General features: G+C 46.1%; 1 protein-coding gene across 1 annotated transcript; it reads left to right on the forward strand.

Moving 5' to 3' along the window:
* On the forward strand, nt 1–22764 carry CD244 (CD244 molecule). The gene is made up of 9 exons (XM_087440725.1): nt 1–199; nt 11335–11664; nt 11754–12029; nt 13484–13591; nt 14049–14116; nt 16501–16560; nt 18342–18407; nt 19823–19879; nt 20962–22764. Exons 1-9 carry the CDS (start codon nt 139–141, stop codon nt 21043–21045), a joined length of 1110 nt encoding a protein of 369 aa, XP_087296851.1. The 5' UTR covers nt 1–138; the 3' UTR covers nt 21046–22764.
* The last annotated feature ends 770 nt before the right edge of the window (nt 22765–23534 follow it).

Genomic DNA, 23534 nt, shown 5'->3' on the forward strand with positions numbered 1-23534 from the left:
GCCTCAAGTTGAGGAAATTGTGGCCAGACAGGCAGTTCTGCTCCCCATCGCCCTCCTGCTGACTCGCGGCTGCTGAGCCTGTGCACTGCGGAGTGTCTGGTGGGATAGGAGCTGGCCTGGCCCCTCTGTCCTTTGGGTATGTTGGGGCAAGCTCTTGCTCTCACACTTCTCCTGCTCCTCAAGGGGCATCAAGGCCAAGGTAAGGAGATCCAGCCTGGGATGGGTGGGGGCTTGTATGGACTGGGGGCAGTGGCCCTCAGGGAGATCAGAGCCTCTGGATTGTACTGCTTACATGGTCGCCTGGAACTGTGGCTCTGAGCAGCTCCTGACAGCTCTGGACAGGCGAAGTCAGACATGTGAGGCTGGCAGTGGGTTGGGAGGTCCTTGAGAAGCGGATTGGACCATGCCATCACTAATCCAGGCAGCCTTGGGCAAGGAGATTCCTTTCCACTGGCTTAAATGTACCTTTCTGCATAGTGGGGAGAAAGTGTCCTCCCTGCTGGCTATGAGACGGACAAAGGAAATATCCCCTAATTTGGTGCGATTACCAGCAGAGAGGAGAAGTGGCCCCCGGGCTTGGGTTTCACGAGAAAGTTGAGTGGTTCTGCAGCTCAGAGACTGACAGATTGCTCCCTGTCAGGGAGGGAAGCTGAGCACTGAGGAGGGGAGGGCAGGCCAACGACCAGGACAGAGGCTTAATCTGCATGGCCTGGCCCCTCATCTCTCAGCTCTTCCAGCAGCCCAGAGGCCATAGGAGCCTGAGAATTATTAGGACAATGTTGGCTTGGGGCAGACAGCAGGGAAGGGGGATAAGGAGACAATATTAGGAAGCTCCACAGCAAACGGAAAGCTGTCAGCTGGGTGTCAAGCCATCTCATGTTTACTTGGGGGGATCTCAGCTGTGGGCTGCTCCCCTCATTCTCCAGCCCTGGAGTCTAGGGTGCTCTGAGACTTGGAGCCTGCATTTTAGATCAGCGACTCTTTGAGGGGCAACGTGGGTGGGGGTGGAATGAGAGGAGGGCACACGTGGGTGCAAAGGGAGGAAACTGAGGCACAGGGTGTGTGTCCAGGGTCTGTTAGAAGCCCGATATGGAATAAACTCCCCTCCCTGGGTACTTAGTTCAATTCTTGAACCTCCAAGCGCTCTGGTGTCCTTTAGGAAGACACAATCTAGGCTCAGGTGGTCTTGACATTTGTGATGAATACAGGCAGAGGAAGGCAGAGCGTGACTAGGAACTGGGAGCAGAGTGAGAGAGGTCTGGAGCCTAGGGCTCATGTGTGTGGGCTGGTGGGACCCAGTGACCCAGGATCCTAGGCAAGAGAGCCAGGTTGGATCCTCGGTCTAAGTAGCCTCGAAAGTGCCCCAGAAAGCTGGGGTAGGACTGAGGGGATTTTGTGCCTGGCTTTGGAGATGAGAGTGACAGAAGGCTGAGGCTAACTCTGAGATCATGAGCCTGTGTAACAGGAGGACGATGCTCCCTCTGTCCCCATGCCCTGGGCTGCAGCACTCTCTTTGGGCATGGCTATGCCAGACCACTGCAGGTGAAGTGGGCGAGTGATTCTTTGGGCATAAGGAGGCATGGACTTTGGTCTTAGGGAACTTCTCTCTCTTCTTGCTATGTCCTGTGTCTGTGGGCCTGGCTGGTGTAAGCTGACTGAAACTGCTCTATTCATTTATTTTAATTTTCAAGTTTTCTAGTTTGAAATAATTTTGGAATTGCAGAGAAGTTGCAAAAATAATACAAAGATTCTTGAATTTCCTTCACCTAGATTCACCAGTTATTAACACCTTATCACATTGGCTTTATTTCTCTTTCTCTCCGTATATATGTGTGTGTATATAAATACATAGTAATTATTATTTTTGCTGAACAATTTGAGGTTAAGTTGCAGACATCATGGCCTTTACTCCTAAATATTTTACACATATCTTCGAAGAACAAGGACATTCCCATATCATATCATATCATATCATATCAGCACAATTATCAAATTTAGTAAATTTAACATTGATACAATCAAATACACAGCCCATATTCAAATATTACCAATTTTCCCAATAACATGCCTTATGGCATTTTTTTCCTGATCCAGCATCCAATCAGGATCATGTATTACATTCAGTTGTTATGTCTGAGCTTTGCAAAAATCTTCCAGAGGCTTCTCACTTCACGCGGAGTAAAAGCCATACATTTTACAACAGCCTTCGTGATCCGGCCTCCCTGGCCACCTCCCCTTGCTCTTGCTCACTGCATTTCAGCCACACTGGCCGCTGGTCCTTGAACACCTCCACTCCAGGGCTTTGCACTCAGTGTTCTCCACCTGGAACGCTGCTCCTACCCCACCCTCACGGCACCACGTGCCACATGGCTTCCTCCCTCAACCCCTCAGGATTCTGCTCCAATACCACCTTCTCAATGATGCCTTCCCCTCTAAAAATGTCAACCCTGCCATCCTGCAACTCCTTATCTCCCTCTCCACTTATTTTTCTTTGTAGTACTCGTCTCCCTTTTACATACTACACCGTTTCCTTATTTGTTTTATTTTCTGTCTCCCAGGCTCCTCTTTCCCTCGCTAGAAGGTAAGCTCCTTGAGGCCAGGGCTTTTCTCTGTTTTGTTCGTGCTGTATCTTCAGCATCTAGAACAATATCTGGCACAAGTAGACCCTCAATAAATATTTGTTGAATGAATGAATACTTTTAATAATCCTGGAATAGAGTGAGAGTTTATCTGTCTACTAGAGAGTTTCACTGGGAACAGTTGTTCTAAATTTTAAACCAGGAACTACCTCTGTGGCCTTGAGGAAGTTAACCTCTTGTTTCTCGGTTTTTCACCCATAACTTGAAGTCAGCAGTGGTGCTTGCTTCATAGGGGTGTGTGAGGATTAGACAAGACAGAGTATATAAAGTGCTTAGAAAAACATTGAGTTATAACAAATACCCCAAAATGAACACTGATGTTATTCAGCTCTTTGGAGGCTGGGCATATATTTCACTTAGTTTTGTAATCAGAGTCAAGAAGAGACTATTCAGTAATACTTTGTTGACTTTACTTAATCAAATAGAATGAGAGGTAGAGAATCCTGAGATAAGATGATAAAGTTTTTGTTTTGTTTTTTTAATAAATTTGTGTTTTTGGTTTTTGGTTTTCTGCTGGGAAAGATTCGCTCTGAGCTAACATCTGTTGCCAATCTTCCTGTTTTTGTTTTTTGTTTTGTTTTGTTCTGTTTTCTCCCCAAAGCCCCAGTACATAGTTGTATACTCTAGTTGTAAGTCCTTCTACTTATTCTGTGTGAGCTGCTGCCACAGCATGGCTACTGACAGACAAGTGGTGTGGTTCCGCGCCCAGGAACCAAACCTGGGCCGCCGAAGCGGACCGTGCCGAACTTGAACCATTAGGCAATCAGGGTTGGCACAAGATGATAAATTTTTAATGTGTGACCCTTTTCTGAGGCGTTCTCATTGTCATAACCAGGATCTTAGGGAGACTTCAACATTTTTAACTTAAAGGAACATGTATTCAAGACATTTAATCATATTATTACGTCCTGCTGTAAAATATTCTAACTGTTTTCACAATAACATCTCCCTCTCTACTCCCATCCCTCCCCTGGATATGTTTTGAGCAGCTCTGTATGAGGCACTGGGCCGGGTGTTGAGAATTCAGTAGTGAGTAAGTACACGGCCCCTGGGCTCGAGGAGTCATGTTAGTTGAATGAATGGATGAATTATTTTCAGGCATCTTAGAGGCGGATTAGAAAGATTTTGGGGTCAGATGTGTTGGGGATCAGGGACCTACACAGCACTGTCCACAGGAATGGGCCTGGGCCCTGAAGTCCATTTTGGGCCCTAAATTCAGGTTTTGGCTGTGCATCCTGAGAGAATTCCAGAGGACACATTGGAGGCTGTGAACAACCCGGGCTGTGGGGTCTGGGTGAGAGGTGCTAGACAAAAAAAGGGCAGGGGCAGCATCTCCCAGATTAGCACTAAGGATCACCACCATTCATATAGATTGTGTTGCAACTTTCACTTCTCGAGGAGGAGTCTCTGATTGCGACTGTTCTGCCTGGGATCCAGGCGAGTTCTAAGAAGACTGGAGTCATTTTTGCTTATCTCTTCCTCATTGCACCTCCCCTCAAACAAAGTGTGACTGGTGAAGTAGCTGGGCACAGGAGAGAGACTGGGACTCAGAGAAATCAGGGCTGCAGCACCACCCAGCAGGGGCTCCGTTCTATAGAAATCACTCTAGGGATAGCCGGCCCATTGGCTTCATAAACAAGCCTTTTTTATTAAAGTGTGACGTGTGTACAGAAAGGGGCACAAAATTATAAATGAATGTCTCAATGTCTCAATGAGTTATTGTTAAATAAACACACCCTTGTATCTACCGCATTCTCTCCCATTCATGACATCCTCCCTTTCCACAAAGACAACCACTGTTCTGACTTCTAACATCATAGGTTAGTTTTGCCTGTATATAAATGGAATCACACTGTATGTACTCTTGTGTTTGGCTTCTTTTGCTCAACATCTGATGAGATTTATCTGTTATTACTTGTAGCTGATCATTTTCATGGCTGTATAATATTTCATTGTATGCCTATACAATACTTTATTCATCTAATCTACTATTGATGAACCTTTGGGTCATTTCCAGTTTTTTTTTCTTTCTATTATAATAATGCTGCTCTGAGCCTTTTGTACATGCTTTTTGCTCATACATGACTGTTGGGTGTATCTCTAGGGGTATAATCGTGGGGTATGAGTATACACCTGTAGCAGATGCTGCCAAACTGTTTTCCAACGTGACTGAACCAAGCAGTGTGTGAGAGTTCCCTGTTGCTTCGGGGCCACTGGCTTTTCGTTCTGAGGGCCTGTAAACAGGAAATGAAAGCACAGGGGTGTGGAGACTGTAAGGTGAAGGTCAAAGAGAAAAGAACCACAACTCCGTGGCTTTCCTGGTATTCTGCACGAAGTTCCTACGTCAGAGTCATTTCTGGAAGTTACTTGAGGTGCATTCTGGAATTTAACTAATTAATTAATTAGTTAAACAGCTTCATTAAGCCCTTACTATGTTCCAAGAACTATGCAAGATTTTGTGGAGGAACAAAGATAAAACAGATGTTGATTCTATCCTTAAGACTCTTTCAGACAGTTAGAGGAAAATAGGCATGAACAATGACAATAACTACAAGGGAAGGCAGAAAATGCCCAGTGTCGCTGACAGGGAGGCTACACTTAGGGTACAAAGGGCTCTGAGAAGATGGGGGTTCTTTCCAGGTGGGGACACTGGGGAAGAGGCCTTGAAGGATAAATAAGAGTTCAAGAGATAGGGATAAAGTCAAGGACAATCTAAGCACAGGGAACAGCCTGAACAGACGTAGGGAAAACACAGAGTTTGAAGGGAACCATGAAAGGCAAATGCACTTACTCTCTTGGAGGAAGACAGTATTACAATGAGATGATTCAGGTCACCGGTACAAAGAGTGGGACAGGGGCCAGGTATGTCTGATGGAGGTAAGGGGGTTGCATGTGGTCAGTAGGAAGCCCCCAAGGGTGAGGCTAGGTCGAGAGGAAGAGAGGAGGTGAAGTGCAACATGAGCCCTGGAGGACACTGTATCTACTTTAGGATTTTGCCTTGACTAGGGCCGGCCCTTTCCCAAAACTTGTGGGATCTCACTGGGCTCCATTCACTCAGGCCCCAGCAGGAACCCCTCCTGTTGCCTTCACCGCAAGCCTGGTGGCATAGCCCTGAGCTGAGAAAACCTCAACATCCTTTTGTTGGCTGGTGGAAGTTATACTGCCCTAGACTCTCCCCTGCCCCCTCTCCAGGCGACCAGGCCTCACCTCTTCTCCAACCAGCATGTCCAGGTCAGAGGAGGCTGAGCTGACTGTGGACACTGCATGGCCTTGAAGGCTGGAGCTCCTGCACCCGGGCTCAGGGTTGAGTGGGAGACACTGCTGGGTCAGATTATCTCCTCGACCATCCTCCGAGCTGGCTTCCCACTTCTTCCTGAGGAGGAAGACAGGTGATTAACCTGTCTTCTGCTATCCCTCTGCAGAGTTACTGTTTCACCTCGTTTGTTCTTAACCACCGGAAGAGGGGCTCTGAAGCTGCTGAGCAGTAGCAACAGCTGTGGCAGCAGCCCTGGTCCCACCTCTGACCACCGGAATCTGCTGTGGGCTCTCCCCTCTGAATAATCCAGCTCTCGTTGTTCGGGCCTCCTCCATCTCTCACTAAGCATGTGAGACCTTGTGTTGAAGTTATTTTTTCATACTGGCCAAGTTTCATACTGGCCTCTCTTGGCTCTCCATTTGGCATATACACCCCTCTGGGACAGGGACTGAGGTCTCTTTGTATCAATCACAATTCCCAGTCTATAGCACCTTGACCCCTTGCCTTTCCACTGTATCCACCCCACAACCTCACCCTAGCCCCCAGCCCCATCCAGCCCTGCCTCACTCCGACCATCTTCCTCCTTCCCACACTGGGCTGTTGAGAGATGCAGAAGAAAATTCAACAACAAAGAGCAACCACAGATTCAGAGCCTCCAATCTCAGCTGGGCCCTCAGTGTCCTGAGAATCCTTGTTTCTGATCCACAGCTTCTCCCATTTCCCAAAGAGGTGATTCCACACCTTCACCATCTCTTCAAGGTCCTCTTCCACCATCACAGACTCTATCAGCCTACACCCTCCTTCTTCAAGAAAAGGGAGACACCAGTTAGGAATTCCATCAGCCCCGCTAACAATTCCACAGTGCTGAAGACACCAGTGAGGGATTCCCCAATGTCAACCTACCTTACCTACTCCCATGAGCAACACATTCACCTCTGCTTTGTGCTAGGATGCTCTCCTCCCTTCCTTGCCCAGTTCTTCCCCGTGTGCTCTGGACATCACTGCTTCATCCAGGAGGCCAGCCAGGACCTGCACAGTCCCTGAGGACATCTCTGATCTTTTCTCAACTGCTCCTTTTCTCCTGGCTGTCTGCTCTTAGTTCATTTTCCTCCGGTTTAAAAAACTGTATTGGAAAACGACCCAGTTTTTCCCTCCTGTGTCTTTCTGTCCTGTGTGTCTCCTTTACTCGTCACACAGAACACTTCATTTCTGACACCTCTGGTCACCAAATGTGGGGATTTTTCTCACATCAAGCAATTCTCTGCAACACCCGCTGGGTGTCCTACAATTCAACTCAATTCTGACACTGCCTACCCAGAGATAGCATCAGATCCCACAGGTTAAGGGTTCAGTCCCACAAGACTGCTCCCTCCTCCACTTTAGATGCCAGTCGCAAGCCCAGGTTATCACCTGTGTTTCTGACCGACTGGCTGTAGATCAGCAGTTCCAATGACCCCCTCTTCAGGTTTGATTAATTTGCTAGAACAGCTCACAGAACTTAGGGAAACACTTACTGATGTTTATCAGTTTATTAAAGGATATGATAAAGGATACAGAAGAACAGCTAGATGAAGAGATACACAAGGCATGGTTTGAGAGGTTCCTGAGTGCAGGAGCTTCCGACCCTGTGGAGATGGGGTGCATCCCAGTATGGATGTGTTCATCCACCTGGAAGCTCCCCAAAACCTGTGCTATTGGGATTTTTATGGCACGTCCTCACATAGGCATGATGAATTTCCAACCTGTCTCCCTTCTCTGGAGGGTGGGGCATGGTGCTGAAAATTCCAAGCTTTAATCATCGCTTGGGCTTTCTGGTGACCAGTGTCCCCATCCAGGAGCCATCCAAGAGCCCACCCAGAGTTACCTCGTTAGAACAAAAGATGCTCCTCGTGCTCTTAACGCTTAGGAATTTACAAGGTTTTTAGGAGCCTTGTGTCAGGGATAGAGTCAAAGATCAAATAATTGAACAAGATATACTCTTATCACTTAGGAAATTACAAGTGTTTTAGGAGCTCTGTGCCAGGAATCAGGGGCAGAGACAAATATATGTATTTTCTACTATCTCACAAAAACGAAAACAACAAACCAAAATAACACTTGGTGTTCTTCTTCTTGTAGCTTCTTTCTAGCTCCTTTTTATTTGGAGACAAACCTTCCTTAACTGTATAAACTAATACAATATTACCTAAAAATAAAAGAAAATATAATGGTATAGTTTTTAAAATGACCACAAAGGCAGTATAGCCTCAGGACTGTAGATCACACACTTGATTGCTTAACTATTTAACAGTCTAGTCAATAACTTAATCATCTTCCTGCATAACTCATATTCAACTGTGTGATAGCAAAGGAGAACGAGAAAAAGAGTTCTATGTTTTGATCTCGGTGGTTATATAGGAATTTACTTTATAATCATTCATTGTACTATACTACCTTTATATTTTAGGCATCTTTTAATATTTGTGCTACCTCTCACAATTTTATAAAAGGTAAAAATAAAATAAATCTACCAAAAATCCCTAAAAATTGAATTTCTGTTCTAGCACCTCACTCTCCAAACCTGCTGGAGAGAGCTGTATTACCATCCTTACCCGACTCATAAGCTGGAAGTGTGGGTGTCCTTACCCATGCTGCCACTCTGCCTGTAATGCCCTCCTTCATCTTCCTTTCTCCATCCACCAGGCAGGCCAATTAATCGAATCCAAGGAGGGGTTGGAAGTGAACCCTATCTCTTGATGATAGAAGGAGCTGCAAAGTCACATTGCAAGGGGCATGGCCATTTTTGCATTCTGTCACACCAGTTCTCTGCTGAAATTCTCCAACTGAAATTTTATCTCCTTAAATGTATTAAACATAATTACTTTAAAGTTTATGACTAATAACTTGGTTATCTAGATGCCCCTTGGGTCTATTTCTATTGCCTGTTTTTTCTTTTGGTTTTCAGATGTGTTTCCTCTTCTTGCACGTGTTTATTTTTTATTTCATTTTGGACACTATGTATGAAAAATTTTAGAAATAATTTAATTCTCTGGTTGATGTTATTTTCCTTCAGGAATAATTTATATTTGCCTTTAGTAGGCAGGTAGATTAGAAATACGAGAAATTCTAGATCACTTTAATCCAATTCACGGTTAAGTTTTACTAGGCTTCAGTCCCTGTGCGAACTGGTCTATTTCTTCTTCACACTTATTCTTAGTGTGTAGTGCCTTATGGTACCAACCCCAAATCTGATGGATTATACCCATTTCCTAAGAGGAGCTTGCTGAACTCCATGATCTCTTAGTTCCTTGAGTTTGTTGTAAGCTTTGCTTGGCTTCTTAGTTTTTCAGCTGCTTTTTATGGCATTAGAAAAGCCTCCAGGGAATAGCAGTCAAAAATGCTGGTCTCACCTCTCTAAGTTTCCGTCTTCCAGAATGTTGGCCCAATAATATTTCACTGTTTTATTAGCTCTCTGATGCGTTTAATAACGTGGTTTTATATTTTGCCCTTTTTTTTTCTAGTTATTCTCAGTGGGAGAGTTGGTTGGCATGTCTTAATCTGGTCTTCCAATATCAGAATTAGAATTTCTTAGATGATTCTTTATCTCAACCATTAAGTGTATGCTGCAGAATAAAAATATATTCTGTTCCCGGATCACAAATTCTCTGGAGTCAGGAACCATGTCTTATACACAAAGAGGCCCTGACTCTTCAGGGCCCCAGTTATAGTGGGGACTCAGTAAATACTGAATAATTGATGATGATAGTGTATGTCCTTTTTGCAGGTTTAGTAATTATTTTTCTATTCATATTTGTTCTCAGGATCTTTGGGCAATGCTAGTTGAGTTGGCCTGTTCTCAAATATGGTGTTAGGACTATGGGAGACAAAGACACAGAGATGCACGGCACAGTCTCTGCTTTTGGTTTGGTAATAGACAGAGCCAGTTCAAGTCATAGGAATATGAATAGGAGCATCATATGTTTACTCTTAGGAGTAGATCAAGATCAAAGAAACATATTCTATCAACCTAGTAGTAACTACAAGTCCTTCAATAGTTTACACAGTCTCGAGGAAATGCCAGGGTGAAGATGTGGTTGGGAGTGAGTGCATTTATAATGCATATGGACATCTAAATATCCCTCTCTCTCCATTGTTCTCTTCTCGATGCCCTCCATTTTAACAGATACATTTGTATAACTATCCCTGTCTTCTAGTCTCTCTTCCAAATTCTCCCTGACCCTCTCCAACCCACCCAGACAGACTTTTTTATATCCTGCATCTACTGGGCCATGCCACATAGCTACCCTGCCAAAAATGACCACAGGGACTTCCACATTTCTTTATTGACTACACTGGGCTGCTCTAGGGTGGGCAATGACAAGTAGCTCTATGCCACACTCCATGTTCATTAGCTCCCATCGTGATCCCTAGAGAAGGAAGTGCTGAGATATGCCTAGGCAGTATAGTTTTATTTTTCTCTTTTTAATTGTTTTCTGGGGAGCAATCCTTGTGGAGACTTTCTAGTGACTAAAAAATTGGGAAACACTAATGAGTAATGAACATAGTAGGATGTGCCAAGTGCTATAAGAGAGGATTATGAATCTAGCTCTATCGGAGGACAGAGGAAGGAGCCATGAATTCAGCTTGGAGGGTTAGTGGTACTGGGTCTGGCCATTTGGAATTTCCAGCAGTCACTGCTGGCCACTAGTGGTTGCCCCAGCACTGTAGGGAGGGAGTCACATCAGATATGGTGTTTATAACATTGTGGTTAAGAATTCATCCTGTGAAGCCAAATTGACTGGATTTCCAGCTCATCTTTCTCACTGTGTAACTTAGGCTAGTTACTTGTAAGTTCTTTCTAGCTCAGTTTCCTCTCCTGTAAAATGGGAATAAGACTCGTGTAGGGGGGGCCAGCCTGGTGGCATAGTGGTTAAGTTTGCATGCTCTGTTTTGGCGGCCTGGGGTTCCCATCCCGGGTGCGGACATATGCATTGCTTATCAAGCCATGCTGTGGCAGGCGTCCCACATATGAAGTAGAGGAAGATGGGCATGGATGTTAGCCCAGGACCAATCTTCCTCAGCAAAAAGAGAAGGATTGACAACAGTTGTTAGCTCAGGGCTAATCTTCCTCACCAGAAATAAAAAAAAAGACTCTTGTAGGGTCATTGTGAAGTCAAATAGATAAAACATGTAAAGTGTTTAAAACTTGCCTGTCCCATAGTAAGTACTCAAATGATTTTAGCTATTATTACTGGTCTGTGGGCTCCTTCAGAGTAGAGGCCCAGAGCTTGGGGAGAAGGGGAGGGAGATAGAGGGAAGTCCACTTTCAGGGTCTTTTAGGCTCTGGGCTCCTCATATTCACCCCTATCTTCTTGGTTTAAGGGAAGTCATATCCAACTGCCCACAGTGCTCAGGACTGACACCCTTCTTGCCACCTCCAGCCTGAGTTCTCTTTCCTAGAATCCCTAAATTCTGCTGACGCTGTGGTTGGACTCTCAGGAGAGCCTCTCTGGTTACGGCCCCCCAGAACACAGACAAACGCAAGCTCTGCTCGCTGGAAGGTGCAGCTGCTCTCAAAGACAGATTTTAATGTGATACTGTCTTGGAATAATCGTTCAAACAGTTTAGATTGGACTTCAAATAATTCCACGAAGAGATTCAATTTTACGACTGAGGACTTGACTCTGATCATCAAGGCAGCTCAGCAGCAGGACAGCGGTCTCTACGTCCTGGAGATCACCGTTAGTTCTGGGAAAGTTTGGACAAGCCAGTTTCAAGTCTCTGTATTTGGTGAGTCCTCAGGACAGCTCACTCTGCCCCTCTGACTCCAGCAGGGCTTGTATTTCCAATGCCTTTCTGATCAGAATCTCTGCTTCCAGATCATGTTGAGAAGCCCTATCTGCAGGGGAACTTGACGGCCCTGGAGAGAGGGATGTGCCAAGCAGTTCTGAACTGCTCAGTCTCCAGTGGTGGCAATGTGAGCTACGCTTGGTACAGAGGGAGTGAGCTGATCCCCACATCAAGGAATGTCACCTACCTGGAGGAGGAGACTGATGTCAATGGCTCACATGTATATACGTGCAATGTCAGCAATCCTATCAGCTGGGCACATGACACCCTCAACTTCACCCGGGGCTGTTCGAGTGCCCATCAGAGTAAGTGGAGCACTTGGGGCTATAACAGGGGCTAAAGGTGCTGGACCCCACAACCAGGTTCATGTACAAGAGAGACTTGCGTATGAGATCCAGTGGTTCCTCCCCCAGTGCTTTGCAGCCCTTCCCCAGGGGGGTCCTGGCTTCTAGCACACAGTTCCTGTAAAGCCAGGCTTGTCTGAGTCTGGGAAGAATATTATCCCCATCAACAATCTCCTAGGAGATGCGAGTTTTTCCTTCACATAGAGAATGCTGAGTTTGGTGAGTCACAGCCCTGTCATGGCTGCTGATCGTTATTTTCTTTCTCTGAGAGATGGTTGGAGACTTGTCTCCTCCTCCCGAGTGATAACACCCCCAAGCCACATAGTTGTCCAAGAAGTGACTATGCTGTACAGCAGTACCCTGGGTCATGCATCAGGATGATCACAGGGGTGCCTAGAAGAGTTCTTAGTTTATTGCTTATGCCTATCCTGAGAGTTACCCTGAGTTAAGTCTGCACCACTTTTTATTATACAAACAAAGACTCAGTGTGCCATCAGCATGGGCGATACACGGGAAAAACAATCTGTAGTTCTTGTCCTTAAGGAACTTACAGCCAAATAGGGGCACAAAACTAAGTACTCATGGGCAAAAAAGAAGCGAACAAGCTGCAGCAGTGTGTAGTGACAAGGACACTGGTTTTTGGGTCATGTCAGCTATGGCTTCATCATTCACTAGCCCTGTGATCTCAGGAAGAATCATTAACCTCTCTGAGCCTTAATTTTTCTCTTGCGTAAATGGGGATGATAACAATAAGTACTTCACTGGATTGCCGTTAAGATTAAACGAGATAATGTTTGTAAAAAGTCTAGTCACCTGGCACCTGGAACACTTCATTCCTTTCCCTTCTCCCCTCGTTGGTTGGATTATATATCAGGCTACATATGTGACACAAACGTTAAATGTAGAAGTTCAAATGAGGAAGAGCAGCAAAGGCAGGGTAGCAAGAAGGTGAAATGGAAGACTTGCCTGGCACATAGTAGGCATGCAATAAATGTTTGTTGAGTTAAAAGCAAAAGAATGGATAGATGTGACATTTGCTATGCCAGATCTTTACATATATTAGATCATGTAATTTACCCCCATATGTAGATAACATTATTTCCTTTTTATAAGTGAGAAAAACGGGCTCAGAGAGGCTAAGGAAGTTGCACAAGGGTGCATAGCTCATAGAAGTAGAGTCTGAGCCAGGCCTGTCAGATATTAATACCCATGCTCTTAGCATCAGTCTGGGGAGGTCACCCAATTGAGCAGAGGGACAATCTTGATGGTGAATTCACAGGTAAATTCAGGTGAGGAGACCAGCCACACCAGAGAGGAGTATGGGTTTTGAGACAGCCCATGAAGCAGACAGGTAGGGAGGGAGAAGAGAGAGGGCTGAGCGAGTGCTTAGGCCTCGTGCCTTCCGTATTCCTCAGAATTCGTCTTTCTGCCCTATTTGGTGATCACCATGATTCTGCTAATCACACTTTTCCTTGGCACCCTCACCTGCTTCTGTGTGCGGAAGAGGAAGAGGAAGCAGTCACGTAAGTGGAGGGTCCCAAGGAGGGGCTGTTGGCCAATTTGACATCCCCAGCAGCCTGTGCCTGGGAGCACAGCACCTGCTTTCCCTCAGGGACTGTTGGATACACACGTCCATGGTTGGGGGAGGGGAAGCAGTGGCTGCTGGGCCCTTTCTCCCAGTTCCTGCTTTCTGGGGTGCCAGCCCAATATTTATAGTCTGATCCCCAACATGCAGATTTACTGCAAGTAGCTGGTTTGGTGGGGGTCTGCCCAGCCTGACAGAGTAGAGATGTCAGTGGCGGTTGCTGCCCTTGTGCTCTTAGGGTATCCTGGGAAGAGCACTAACTTGCCTCCTCTCTAGAACCTTACTTGAGGTCTTGGCCATATGGGATGGAGGTGAGACTGCCAGAAGCAAAAGTCTGGACAAGATGCCCTCTGGAGGTCTCTGCAACTATGTTCTTTGCTTCCTTTCTCTCACAGATACCAGCTCAGGGGAATACTTGACAATTTATGAAGATGTCAACAACCTGCAAATCAGGAGAAATCAAGTACGGCACCCTAGGGGCTGGGCTTTGTCTTAACTGGTCTGGAAGACGCTCTTAGGAGGATGACCATTCGGAGCAGAGGGACAAAGAGAACCAGACAATTGTCCTCTCAAAGTGATCTTCAGCCCCCTCCATCTATCTTTTCTCCGTCAGCCTCCTAGCTCTGACCATGGAGGAAAAGAGGAAAACAAGGGAGCAGAGAAGATGAAAGGAGGCAGAAGAGGCATCTTGGTGTGGATTCACACCTGCTGAGAAGGGATGGAGCACAAAGAAATCCATAGCAGAGGGCAGAATGCTCCTTCTGCCTCCCCAGCTGGCACCCTGATGTCCTAATTTCTGCCCAGTCTCACCAGCTGGGTTAAGCCCCAGGAAGAGTCCAACCTTCTGTTATATTGTGTCTGAGCACAAATTCTCCTAACCCTGCAAGTCCAAGTTTACTTTTGTGGGTCCCTTGATCATTGCCCAGGCTGTGGAGGATGCCAGCCTGACCAGCCAAAGTATAACAGTTTTGTAGCTGGCTCAGAGAACTGCATTCACAACGTTTTGGGAAAAAAGGCCTGAGTCTGGCTGAGGTACTAGAGAGAGTAACCGGCTTAGCGTAGAGGTGATGGACAATCCAGAGCTGGCTCCACCGGGAACCTCTCTAGCCAGTCTCTGTGGGCAGTGGCCAGCTCTGCCTGTCAGCTAAGGGTGCAGAAGAGGAGGAAACTGCAGAGGGGCTGCAGGGGGCCCCCCACTGCTCTGCCCCTGCACAGGGCAGGATGTGGTGACAGGCCTAGGGGAAGGCAGTGGCTAACGGAACTGTCAGGTGGGAAGGGTGGGGGCATGGGGGGAAGGGCCCTCTTCCCACCCCCATTCCTGGCGCTTGGCCTGGGGACGTGAGGCAGGAAGTCACAGGGTGGTCTCTTCTGCCCTATCACATGTGTGAGGCCCTGTGAGGCCTCCTCCAACAGAGACGCAGCTTCCCTCAGGTCTGGGCTCAGTGGGATTAGGAGTCAGGACAGCTCCCCCAGCCCGTTTCCTTGCCCCAGCAGTGGAATATTGGGGTATGAAAAATGAAAGCAGACTTTGTTTCTCCCATCACTACCAGTCTCTGGTAGAAATTCCCAAGAGCAAGTGCATCTACCTACAGCCACTAATGCCCAAATGCTCACTACAAATAGCCTTTTCTCCCTACAAAATGAAGATTACTTTAGATTAGATAAAGGAAGGAGAATATAGGGATAAATAACTATTTAGAGTAAAAAAACAATACCTCTTGGGAATTCAGGCCTATTACTCTGCTTCTGACTCAGAGGTTCCTCCCTCCCATGGCCTCCTCCTTCCTTGGCCTCTCCCTACTGTCTCCAAGGTTCTGTTTGACGGCCTAAATCTCAAGCTTCACGTGGTCTCACTTTGAGGCCCAGCTCCGATCTTTCTGGAGACACTTCACTCAGGTCTAGGCAGAAGAGAGAAGCAACAAACTCCTGTTTCTTGCCAGATGTGCGTGACTTTCCAGCCTCCAAGGATGGCTGATATTTCTCTGCTCCTCTTAACGACTTCCCACTTCCGGGGAGCTCAGCCTCTGCCTTGTCGAGTGAACTCTGCTGGTCTCTCCTGGCTCCCCACCAGAGTCCAATCTGGTAATATGCACTCAGGGGCAAGCAGCATAAAACACCTCCAATCTCTTGTGGGGCAGGACAAAAGGAGGCAAGCAGGAAGAGTGGGTGACCCCTGCCTTTGGCCTTAGGTGCAGGGTTCCACCCAGCACTGCCGCTGCCCAGGGAGCAGGCTTGAGGACAAGGGCAATCTGGTCACCAAGGCTGGATCTAGAGAGGGGGCTTTAGTGTGCTCAGTCTTCAAAACGTTTAAAGCCTCTGAATTTCAGTGCCCTGAGTTAAGGCTCAGATCACAGCCCTACTCAGAGCTCAGCTCATTATCAGTGGTGGTGTGGTAAATTTAGTCAAAAAGTCAGCAAAAGCAAGTTCCTAAGTTACCAAAGTAAAGCAAGTGACAGGAGCCGCCTTGGGCAGGGTCACTGGTTGTAATCCCTTCTCACCTGGGTGGTTTCTCGCTCCTGACACTAATGCTGCACTGTGAGCTGCTCTTTCTACTGTCTCTCCCCATCCCCGGGTGACCAATGACCTCCTCCCTCCCCTGCTTCCAAGAGCCCCTTTTCTTTCTTTCTTTTTTTTTTTTTTTGGTTTTAATATAATTTATTTACTTATTTATTATTATTTTTTTATTGTGAAATTTTTGTTGTACATTATTGTTTGTCAGTCACCATGTAAATGCATCCCTCCACCCCTTGAGCCCCTTTTCTTTCTGCTCTTCTCACTCCATCCGAATCTGCACAGACACAGCTGCCCACTCACATTACCACATGTCCTTTACTGTTTCCTGTGCAGGAACAGTGGCAGAATCCCCCTGGAAAAGGAAGCACCATCTACTCCATGATCCAGTCCCGGGTACGACTCTTGTTTCTCTAATCCATTCCATACCTGTCTACGGGGCTTCCTCATGCCCCCAGGACACTCATATCCTTGAACAGCAGAATAAACCTTGGTCCTCTGGAATCTAGAAGATAGCCACTTGGTTTCAGCTGCATTAAGTTGTTTGAAAAGATAGTGTGGATCTGGAGTGTCTTGACAGAGCTGAACAGAGCTGGAAAGTCTGATGCAGGCTTTCTTTTTTCTCCCATGCCTGGCAGCAGGAGTGGCCCAGAAAAAGTCAGTAGGAGAAGGAAATCTTTCAGGGAACCCAACTTGTGTTTTCCCTCTCTGCTGCTTCCAATACTTGGGGCCCTTGTACTTTTTATGGTCTATGCTCTCTTTATTGTACTTGTTCTCAGGAAATAATGGATCTATGTTGTTCTCTTTTATTTTATTCTGGCAATGATAACATTCATTAAATACTTACTATGTCCATTTTCTCAACGAATTTCACGTAACCTCATGACCACGCATACTAGATCTCATGAAGTCAGTCTAATACAAACCTCATTTCACAGATGAAGAGACAGACTCAGAGGTTAACTAATGTGCTCAAGGCCATGTAGCTGGGTAGTGGCAAAGCTGAGCCACATGGTTTCTGAATCTCCACTCCACCTCCCCCCAACACATCTCTAACATTCTGGGATTATAGAAATTTACCCAGGAAGTGGAGAAATTTCCTCTAATACTGACAGCTAAGACGACATTATTGATAACCCAGGCTGGGGCACCTCTCTCAAGGGAAATGCTGCCTCCTGGTGGCCAGTGGTGAAAAATTTCTGATAAAAATGACTTCAGAGAATTAAGACCTGAAGCAGCAACCTCTTCAGTTTGGTGGCTAAGATACAGAGCAAAGAAAATCCTTGGGGAATGTTGATAGGCTTCAGAGAAAGATCAGGAAAAGGAGGAAGGGGAGAAAGGAAGGGGAAGAGGGGGAGAGAAGGCAGTGAAGGGGAGAGGAAGAGAGGAGAGAAGTGGAGGAGAAGAGAAGAAAGGAGGGAGGAGGCCTCCACCACTCAGCCACTCTGGCATTCTCAAGGTCGGTGTTGTCTCCTCTTGATTTCCTTAAGACAATGTGATTCACTGAGAGTGGATCGAGACAAAGAGCCTTAAAGAGATATGTAAGAGCGATTGATATCTGCCCGTTGTCTGACATGAGCCACATTGAATTCCAACAAGAGGAATTTGAATTAATGGCATGAAGAGCTCTTCTCAGACTGAGATGTTGACTGAGAATGAGATTCCTCCTCTGGAGCATCTTAGGAGGAGGATGGTTACCTGCTTTTGAGGACACCTGGTTCAGGCCCAGAGAAGGAAGGCATGTTGCCAAAGGGAGGCATTGAGATGTTAAGAAAAGAACCCTGGAGAGTTCTTTTCTTAACATAAATCCTTAACTTAAACTAACTTTTCTTAAGTCCTGCTTCTACTGCAAATACCCTGACTTGGGCTGTTTACCCTTTTAGAGCCTCATCTGTAGAATGCGGCAAATTATGATAATTTCTATCTTATAGGAGTGTTATGAGTGTTAGGGGAGAACACATGTGCAGAATGAGTGCTCAGCAGACAGTAGCTGTCTTTAATGACAGAGTGGGACTAGCATTCAGATTGACCTCCCAACTAGTCCAAGGTTCTTTTCACTAACACTTAAAGCTTCTGTCTGAGTGGGGTTGAGGGGGAGGGATGGAAGAAATGACCTCTCTCTCTAGGGTTGTGCTGCATCTATGCTTCTGAAATGACTTTATTTCTCTTCTCTGTAGTCTTCTGCTTCCACATCACAAGAAACTGCAAATACATTATATGCATTAATACAGCCTTCCCAGAAGGTGAGTCTCCTCCTCCAGGGGTGCCATTGATACAGATGTGTATTTTGCATGTGCATATGCAGGCACGTGTTGGTAGAGAGTGTGTGTGCACTTCCAAGGGAGTTGTATTCCACTGTATGTATCTGTGTAGCTTGTGTTAAATGACCTTGTTTAAATATTAATGGGCCAACTAGAAATGTCTTTCTGGGTCTGTCTGGAGAAAGAGAACAGCTCTGAGACTAAGAGAACAGTGGATTAAAGGAGTTTCTATGGGAGGCAGAGGACAATCAGAAAGGAGGTGCTTTGTGCAGAGGCACCATGGAGTCCTTAGTAGGCCAGCTGAGGCTATGGCAAGAGATCCTGGAGGGGTTTTTCAAGGCAGGTGTATATAGCCTGGAGCTGGAGGAGTAGACTGGACCAAGAGAGACACAGTGTTGACTTTCAGGAAACCAGACAAAGGTTTGGCCAGTCACCTGCTGGTGGAGGCCCCGGACTAAAGTAATCCATCATGGTCCCCTAGAATCCTCCTCCAAGCTGAGCTTACAGCTCTTATGTGTACCTAGAACCACAGAGTTGGGTATCCTGGTGCCCTCGTCATCTTTTCACCTTTGGTGGGAGGGGGTGGGAAGAATGGTATTCCTGAGGCTGGAGTCATGGTATGAAGTCATAACCTTAACTTGGTAGTTTGGGAAGTTGGGAATCTGCCAAACTATGGAATTGCTGAATACATGCCCATCAGCAATCATGTGTTCATATCAAATCCGGGAGAGTTTAGGACAGACTTTCAGAATTTTCACTCATGCTTCTTCCAATAAGTCATTCAATCAACTTGGATTTCACGAGAGATATTCATATTTAAATTATATACTACGATACCTGAACATATAGAGAGTCACAGGCACCATGGTCACATGTTTTGGTATTATGTTATGAAGACTCTGCATACCACTGAAAGTGCTTCTGAATTCTAGTGTTTCCATCATTTCACCATGTTCAGGGTATGTGCTAGGGTCGGTACTTATCTGTGTGCCAGAATTTTGTACACCAGGGGTGTGTGTGTATGCTATGTGTTGAAGAGATACATGGTTTGAGGCAGTATCTGTATTAGATTTGTCTGAAGGATACTTGTGTATGTGTATGTGCATGTGTGCTGGGAATGTGTGTATGTGTGGTTTTGAGGGGCATATGGGTGTGGGATACTAAACTCTGACTTTAGTTCAGAAATGTCACATCATATGCAAGTAGTATTGTGCCTTCTCTGGAAAGCATAAACCCACCATGGTTTCCTCCTGGGGTAGGAGATTCTATTCATTTCTGGCTGGGGATACTACAGGGACTTTCTGGGCCCAGAGTCTCTTTTGGGACTTCTCACATCATTTACGAGTGGGACACGTCTTAACTTGAAGTTAAGCACTCTTTACCCTCTGAATTTCCAGTCTGGATCCAAGAAGAGGAACCACAGCCCTCCCTTCAGTAGCACTATCTACGAAGAGGTAAGATTCTGGAACTCCCTCTGAATGGGTTTAGTGCCCAAGGCATAGCCCTGAAGTCATACCCTTGTGAAAAAGTCATCCACAGAGTCCCAGAGCTGTAGGGATTTTAGGGATCCTCTGATCCAGGTCTTCATTGTAGAGAAGAAGAAACTGAGGTCCAGGAAGAGTGAGAGTCTAACCCAAGGTCATATTAAGTTTGACTCTTACTAGAGAGCTTGAGTTTTAAATTAGTGCTGTCCCCAGGCTAGTCCCTCAGCTGTGGGCCACACATTGGACATGTCTCCTTCTGGGGGGTGGGGAGGGGGTTTGAGGGGGGGATAAGTGAATCTAAATGATTTCCTAAAGTTAGCAAGTAATTGGGAATCATTCCAGGACATAAGTGATCTTAAGCTGCTGCTGGGATGGACATTGTATAAAGATGACGACTGAGCCTGGTGGCTGAATTGATTCCCATTAGGCCATTTAGGGGATGGAAAGTAGGGACTCAACATTTATTGCGGGTTTATTATATATACGGTGGCCTGCCAGTGGTTTCACATGAATTATCTCATTTAATCCTTACAGAATGCTATGAAGTAGGTATAATTATACTTTCCATTTATACCCAGAGAAATTAAATCATGGAGAGTACCCCCACCCATTAGTCTCATACTACACTTTGAGCATCCACCTGTGATCCAATAAAGATGTTGCCATTGGTCACAAGGGAGAGAGTGGATGGGTGTCTGCTGGGATTCCTGGCGCTTCAGCTGTAGCCCCACATTAAACCCAACTGGACAGTTCAGGACAGTCCAGTATAGACCCTTGTGTAGTTCAGGGTTGTAGAGGACACTGTGCCAAGGCAATCTAGGGGGTTCATAAAGAAGCATGATGTGGTTAAAAAAACACTAGAATTGGAGCCAGAAGAACTAGATTCAAGCCCTTCCTTTACTTCATTCTAGCTCTTGACTCTGAGTTATTTGTTTCACCTCTTTGAGCTTCACTTTCTCAATCTGTAAAATGGGGATGATAATTCATACCCCACTGGGTTGTAATGACAATGTCCTAGTGGGAGGATCTGAAGTTCTGCTTTTCTTCCACAGGTTGGAAAGAGACAACTCAAAGCCCAGAACCCTGCTCGATTGAGCCGCAAGGAGCTGGAGAATTTTGTATATATTCCTAGTTGACACAGCTGCTCTCATCTCTCTTACATCCCAGCATCTGCTTTGGGAATCAGCACAATGGATGATACCACATGAGTGTCTGCAGAACAGTTTCTAGTTTGGAGAGGAGATGAGAGTTTGTTCATGGTCTATATATATATATATTTTAAATGATTTCTAACAGCCATTATAAGGGCAAGGCTGTTAAATAATCTCTCTCAATTTACAGACTGGACAAGAATGGATGGTGAGGTTAGGTAGTTCACAAAAGACCACACAGCAAGTCCAAGTACAGGTAGTCTTTCAAGTGCTATGTAAACGTAGGGTGTAGTCTTTCAAGTGCTATGTAAACGTAGGGTGGTGTTATTATTAAAATCAAGATTCTCTTCTGGTTTTCTAATCTGTTACTCATTTCCGCTCCTCCCTAATCTGGGATGAGGGCATTTCTAGACGTTCCCCTTGCCATGGCCCATCTTCCAAAGAGGAAGGAAAGATAACAGTGACTCAGAGAAAGAGGAACAGCCCCCCTCTGTGAGAGTGGACTAACTAGCCGTTAGGCCACTGGCAGGTTCTCCCAGGGGGCTGGGCCTGGGCTTTACTCAAATACAGAGGAAAAACTCCCCCACCACATATTACACTTCTCCCTCTGGCCAATTGGTCACAAGGGGGAGTGGGCAGGAGTGAGAGGAGGTGGTGCAGAGGAAGCCTGTCTCTGAGTGGAAAAATCACCCCGAGCCCACACTGTCCTGATAGTTGGGCAGTGAGACCTGCTTTGTCTACAGTATGATGTTTGATTTACGAAAGCACATTGTTAGAAATCTATTTTGTTTTCTTCATAAAATCTTCACAATTAGAAACCATATCTTATTAAGTTCTGAGTCCTGATGAGGGCTCCCTATGGCACACGCTGGAGGGAGGGCTCAGACAGCTGAGCAATTGGGAACTAGATGCTACGCTGGGCTCCGCTGAGTCTTGAGGCCAGACCTTTCCACAAGGCTGTGGGGAGCAGGCTGAGACACTGGCTGAGCCCAGGAAAGGGATGAAGGTGAACTGGAAGAGGCCCTACTCAGAGACCCCAACAGGTGATATTGCATGGAGCCTGGTTCTTCAACTGCCCCACTCTGTATTTAACATATGAATTTAATATAAAACTGTGGTGTTAGTCAGAGGCAGTCTAAATTTCTTTCCTGAATTACATTTATGTGTCTCCTCCATAATCTGTGCTTTTCCTCTTTATAGCAGCCAAAGTACACTGTGGGCCATCAATAAATGTATGTCTGTCTAATTCCTGCTGGAGAAGAGTCTGGCCTTCTGGTGAGCAGTCAGTGTCTCTCAGCCTTGTTCACACTGGAACAGCAGATTCTGGGACCCCCGATCCCAGGGGGACATTCAGTCTCGTGGGAGATAGCCACAACATGCACTTGCTCATGCTCTATCTGATCCCTCTCCCCTGCATGGCTGGCCGGGCTGGCTTCCTCCTGGAGACAATTGTGGAGACAGGCCATATCCTGGACAAAGTGTCAAGTGTAAAAACCAGGAAAATATATGCAAAAGGAGTCTAGGGGGTCTGAGGTATGTTTTGGGAGCTGAGTTGCAGAGTCAAGTAGTGTGGTAAGCAGAAAGAGCAGGAAATGATGGGGGCTGGAGCAGTCCAGATGAACACCAGAGACACTGACCACTGACCGCTGCTGGCCTTTCTTGTGTCCTGAGTTGTGTAGATCTTGAACTGGCCAGAAGAGACTCTATGGGCCCAGGGCTTTTGGGGATGCTCTATTCTGGAGTGTAACAAAGTACAGTACCATCATATTATGTGAGCTTTTGAGCTTTGTTGAGCTTCTGTGATAATGCCTTGCCAAGATAATTATCCATGAATGACTAGCCAATGAACAAGCAGTAATTAAGCTCCTGCTGTGTATGAAGCACTGCCTGGCCCCCTGGGAGTACTCATTGTAGGCCACCGAAGACATGCTGACTCCATGGACCATGTGCAGGAGAGCATGACAGCAAAAGCACAACGTTAAAGGACATAAATAGGCTGCAAGGTGCACGGAACACAAATGTACACTAGAGCATCATGAATATAAATCAAGGGTAGTGCAACTTACAGGCAAGGGGAGAGGGCTGAGGCCACAATTTGCGGGAAAGAAGAAATACTAAGGCTATTCTGGATGCAGACGTGACAATAAGGAGGGAAGTTCTTCTGGGTAAATATGGGAAGCTTATATGGAAGAGGCATTTTAATCACTTAAAAAAATATATCAATGGAGAGGTCAGCATGGTGGTGTAGTGGTTAAGTTCAGGCACTCCACTTCAGCGGCCTGGGGTTTGCGGGTTCAGATCCCGGGCACGGACCTACACACTGCTCATCCAGCCACGCTGTGGTGGCATCCCATATACGAAAAAGAGGAGGATGGGCACAGATTTTAGCTCAGGGCTAGTCTTCCTCAGCAAAAAGAGCAGGATTGGCAACAGATGTTAGCTCAGAGCCAATCTTCCTCACCAAAAAAAAAAAA

The sequence above is a fragment of the Ceratotherium simum genome, chromosome 2, assembly GCF_057802395.1.
Source record: "Ceratotherium simum simum isolate JZ-2026a chromosome 2, ASM5780239v1, whole genome shotgun sequence".
NCBI lineage: Eukaryota > Metazoa > Chordata > Mammalia > Perissodactyla > Rhinocerotidae > Ceratotherium > Ceratotherium simum.

Excerpts from the sequence above, each read along its gene's own strand:
- CD244 (XM_087440725.1), top strand. The coding sequence starts at position 139 with ATGTTGGGGCAAGCTCTTGCTCTCACACTTCTCCTGCTCCTCAAGGGG. Across the intron at positions 18,408-19,822 it reads TAATACAGCCTTCCCAGAAG|TCTGGATCCAAGAAGAGGAA; the intron begins GTGAGTCTCCTC and ends CTGAATTTCCAG. Across the intron at positions 19,880-20,961 it reads GTAGCACTATCTACGAAGAG|GTTGGAAAGAGACAACTCAA; the intron begins GTAAGATTCTGG and ends TTTCTTCCACAG.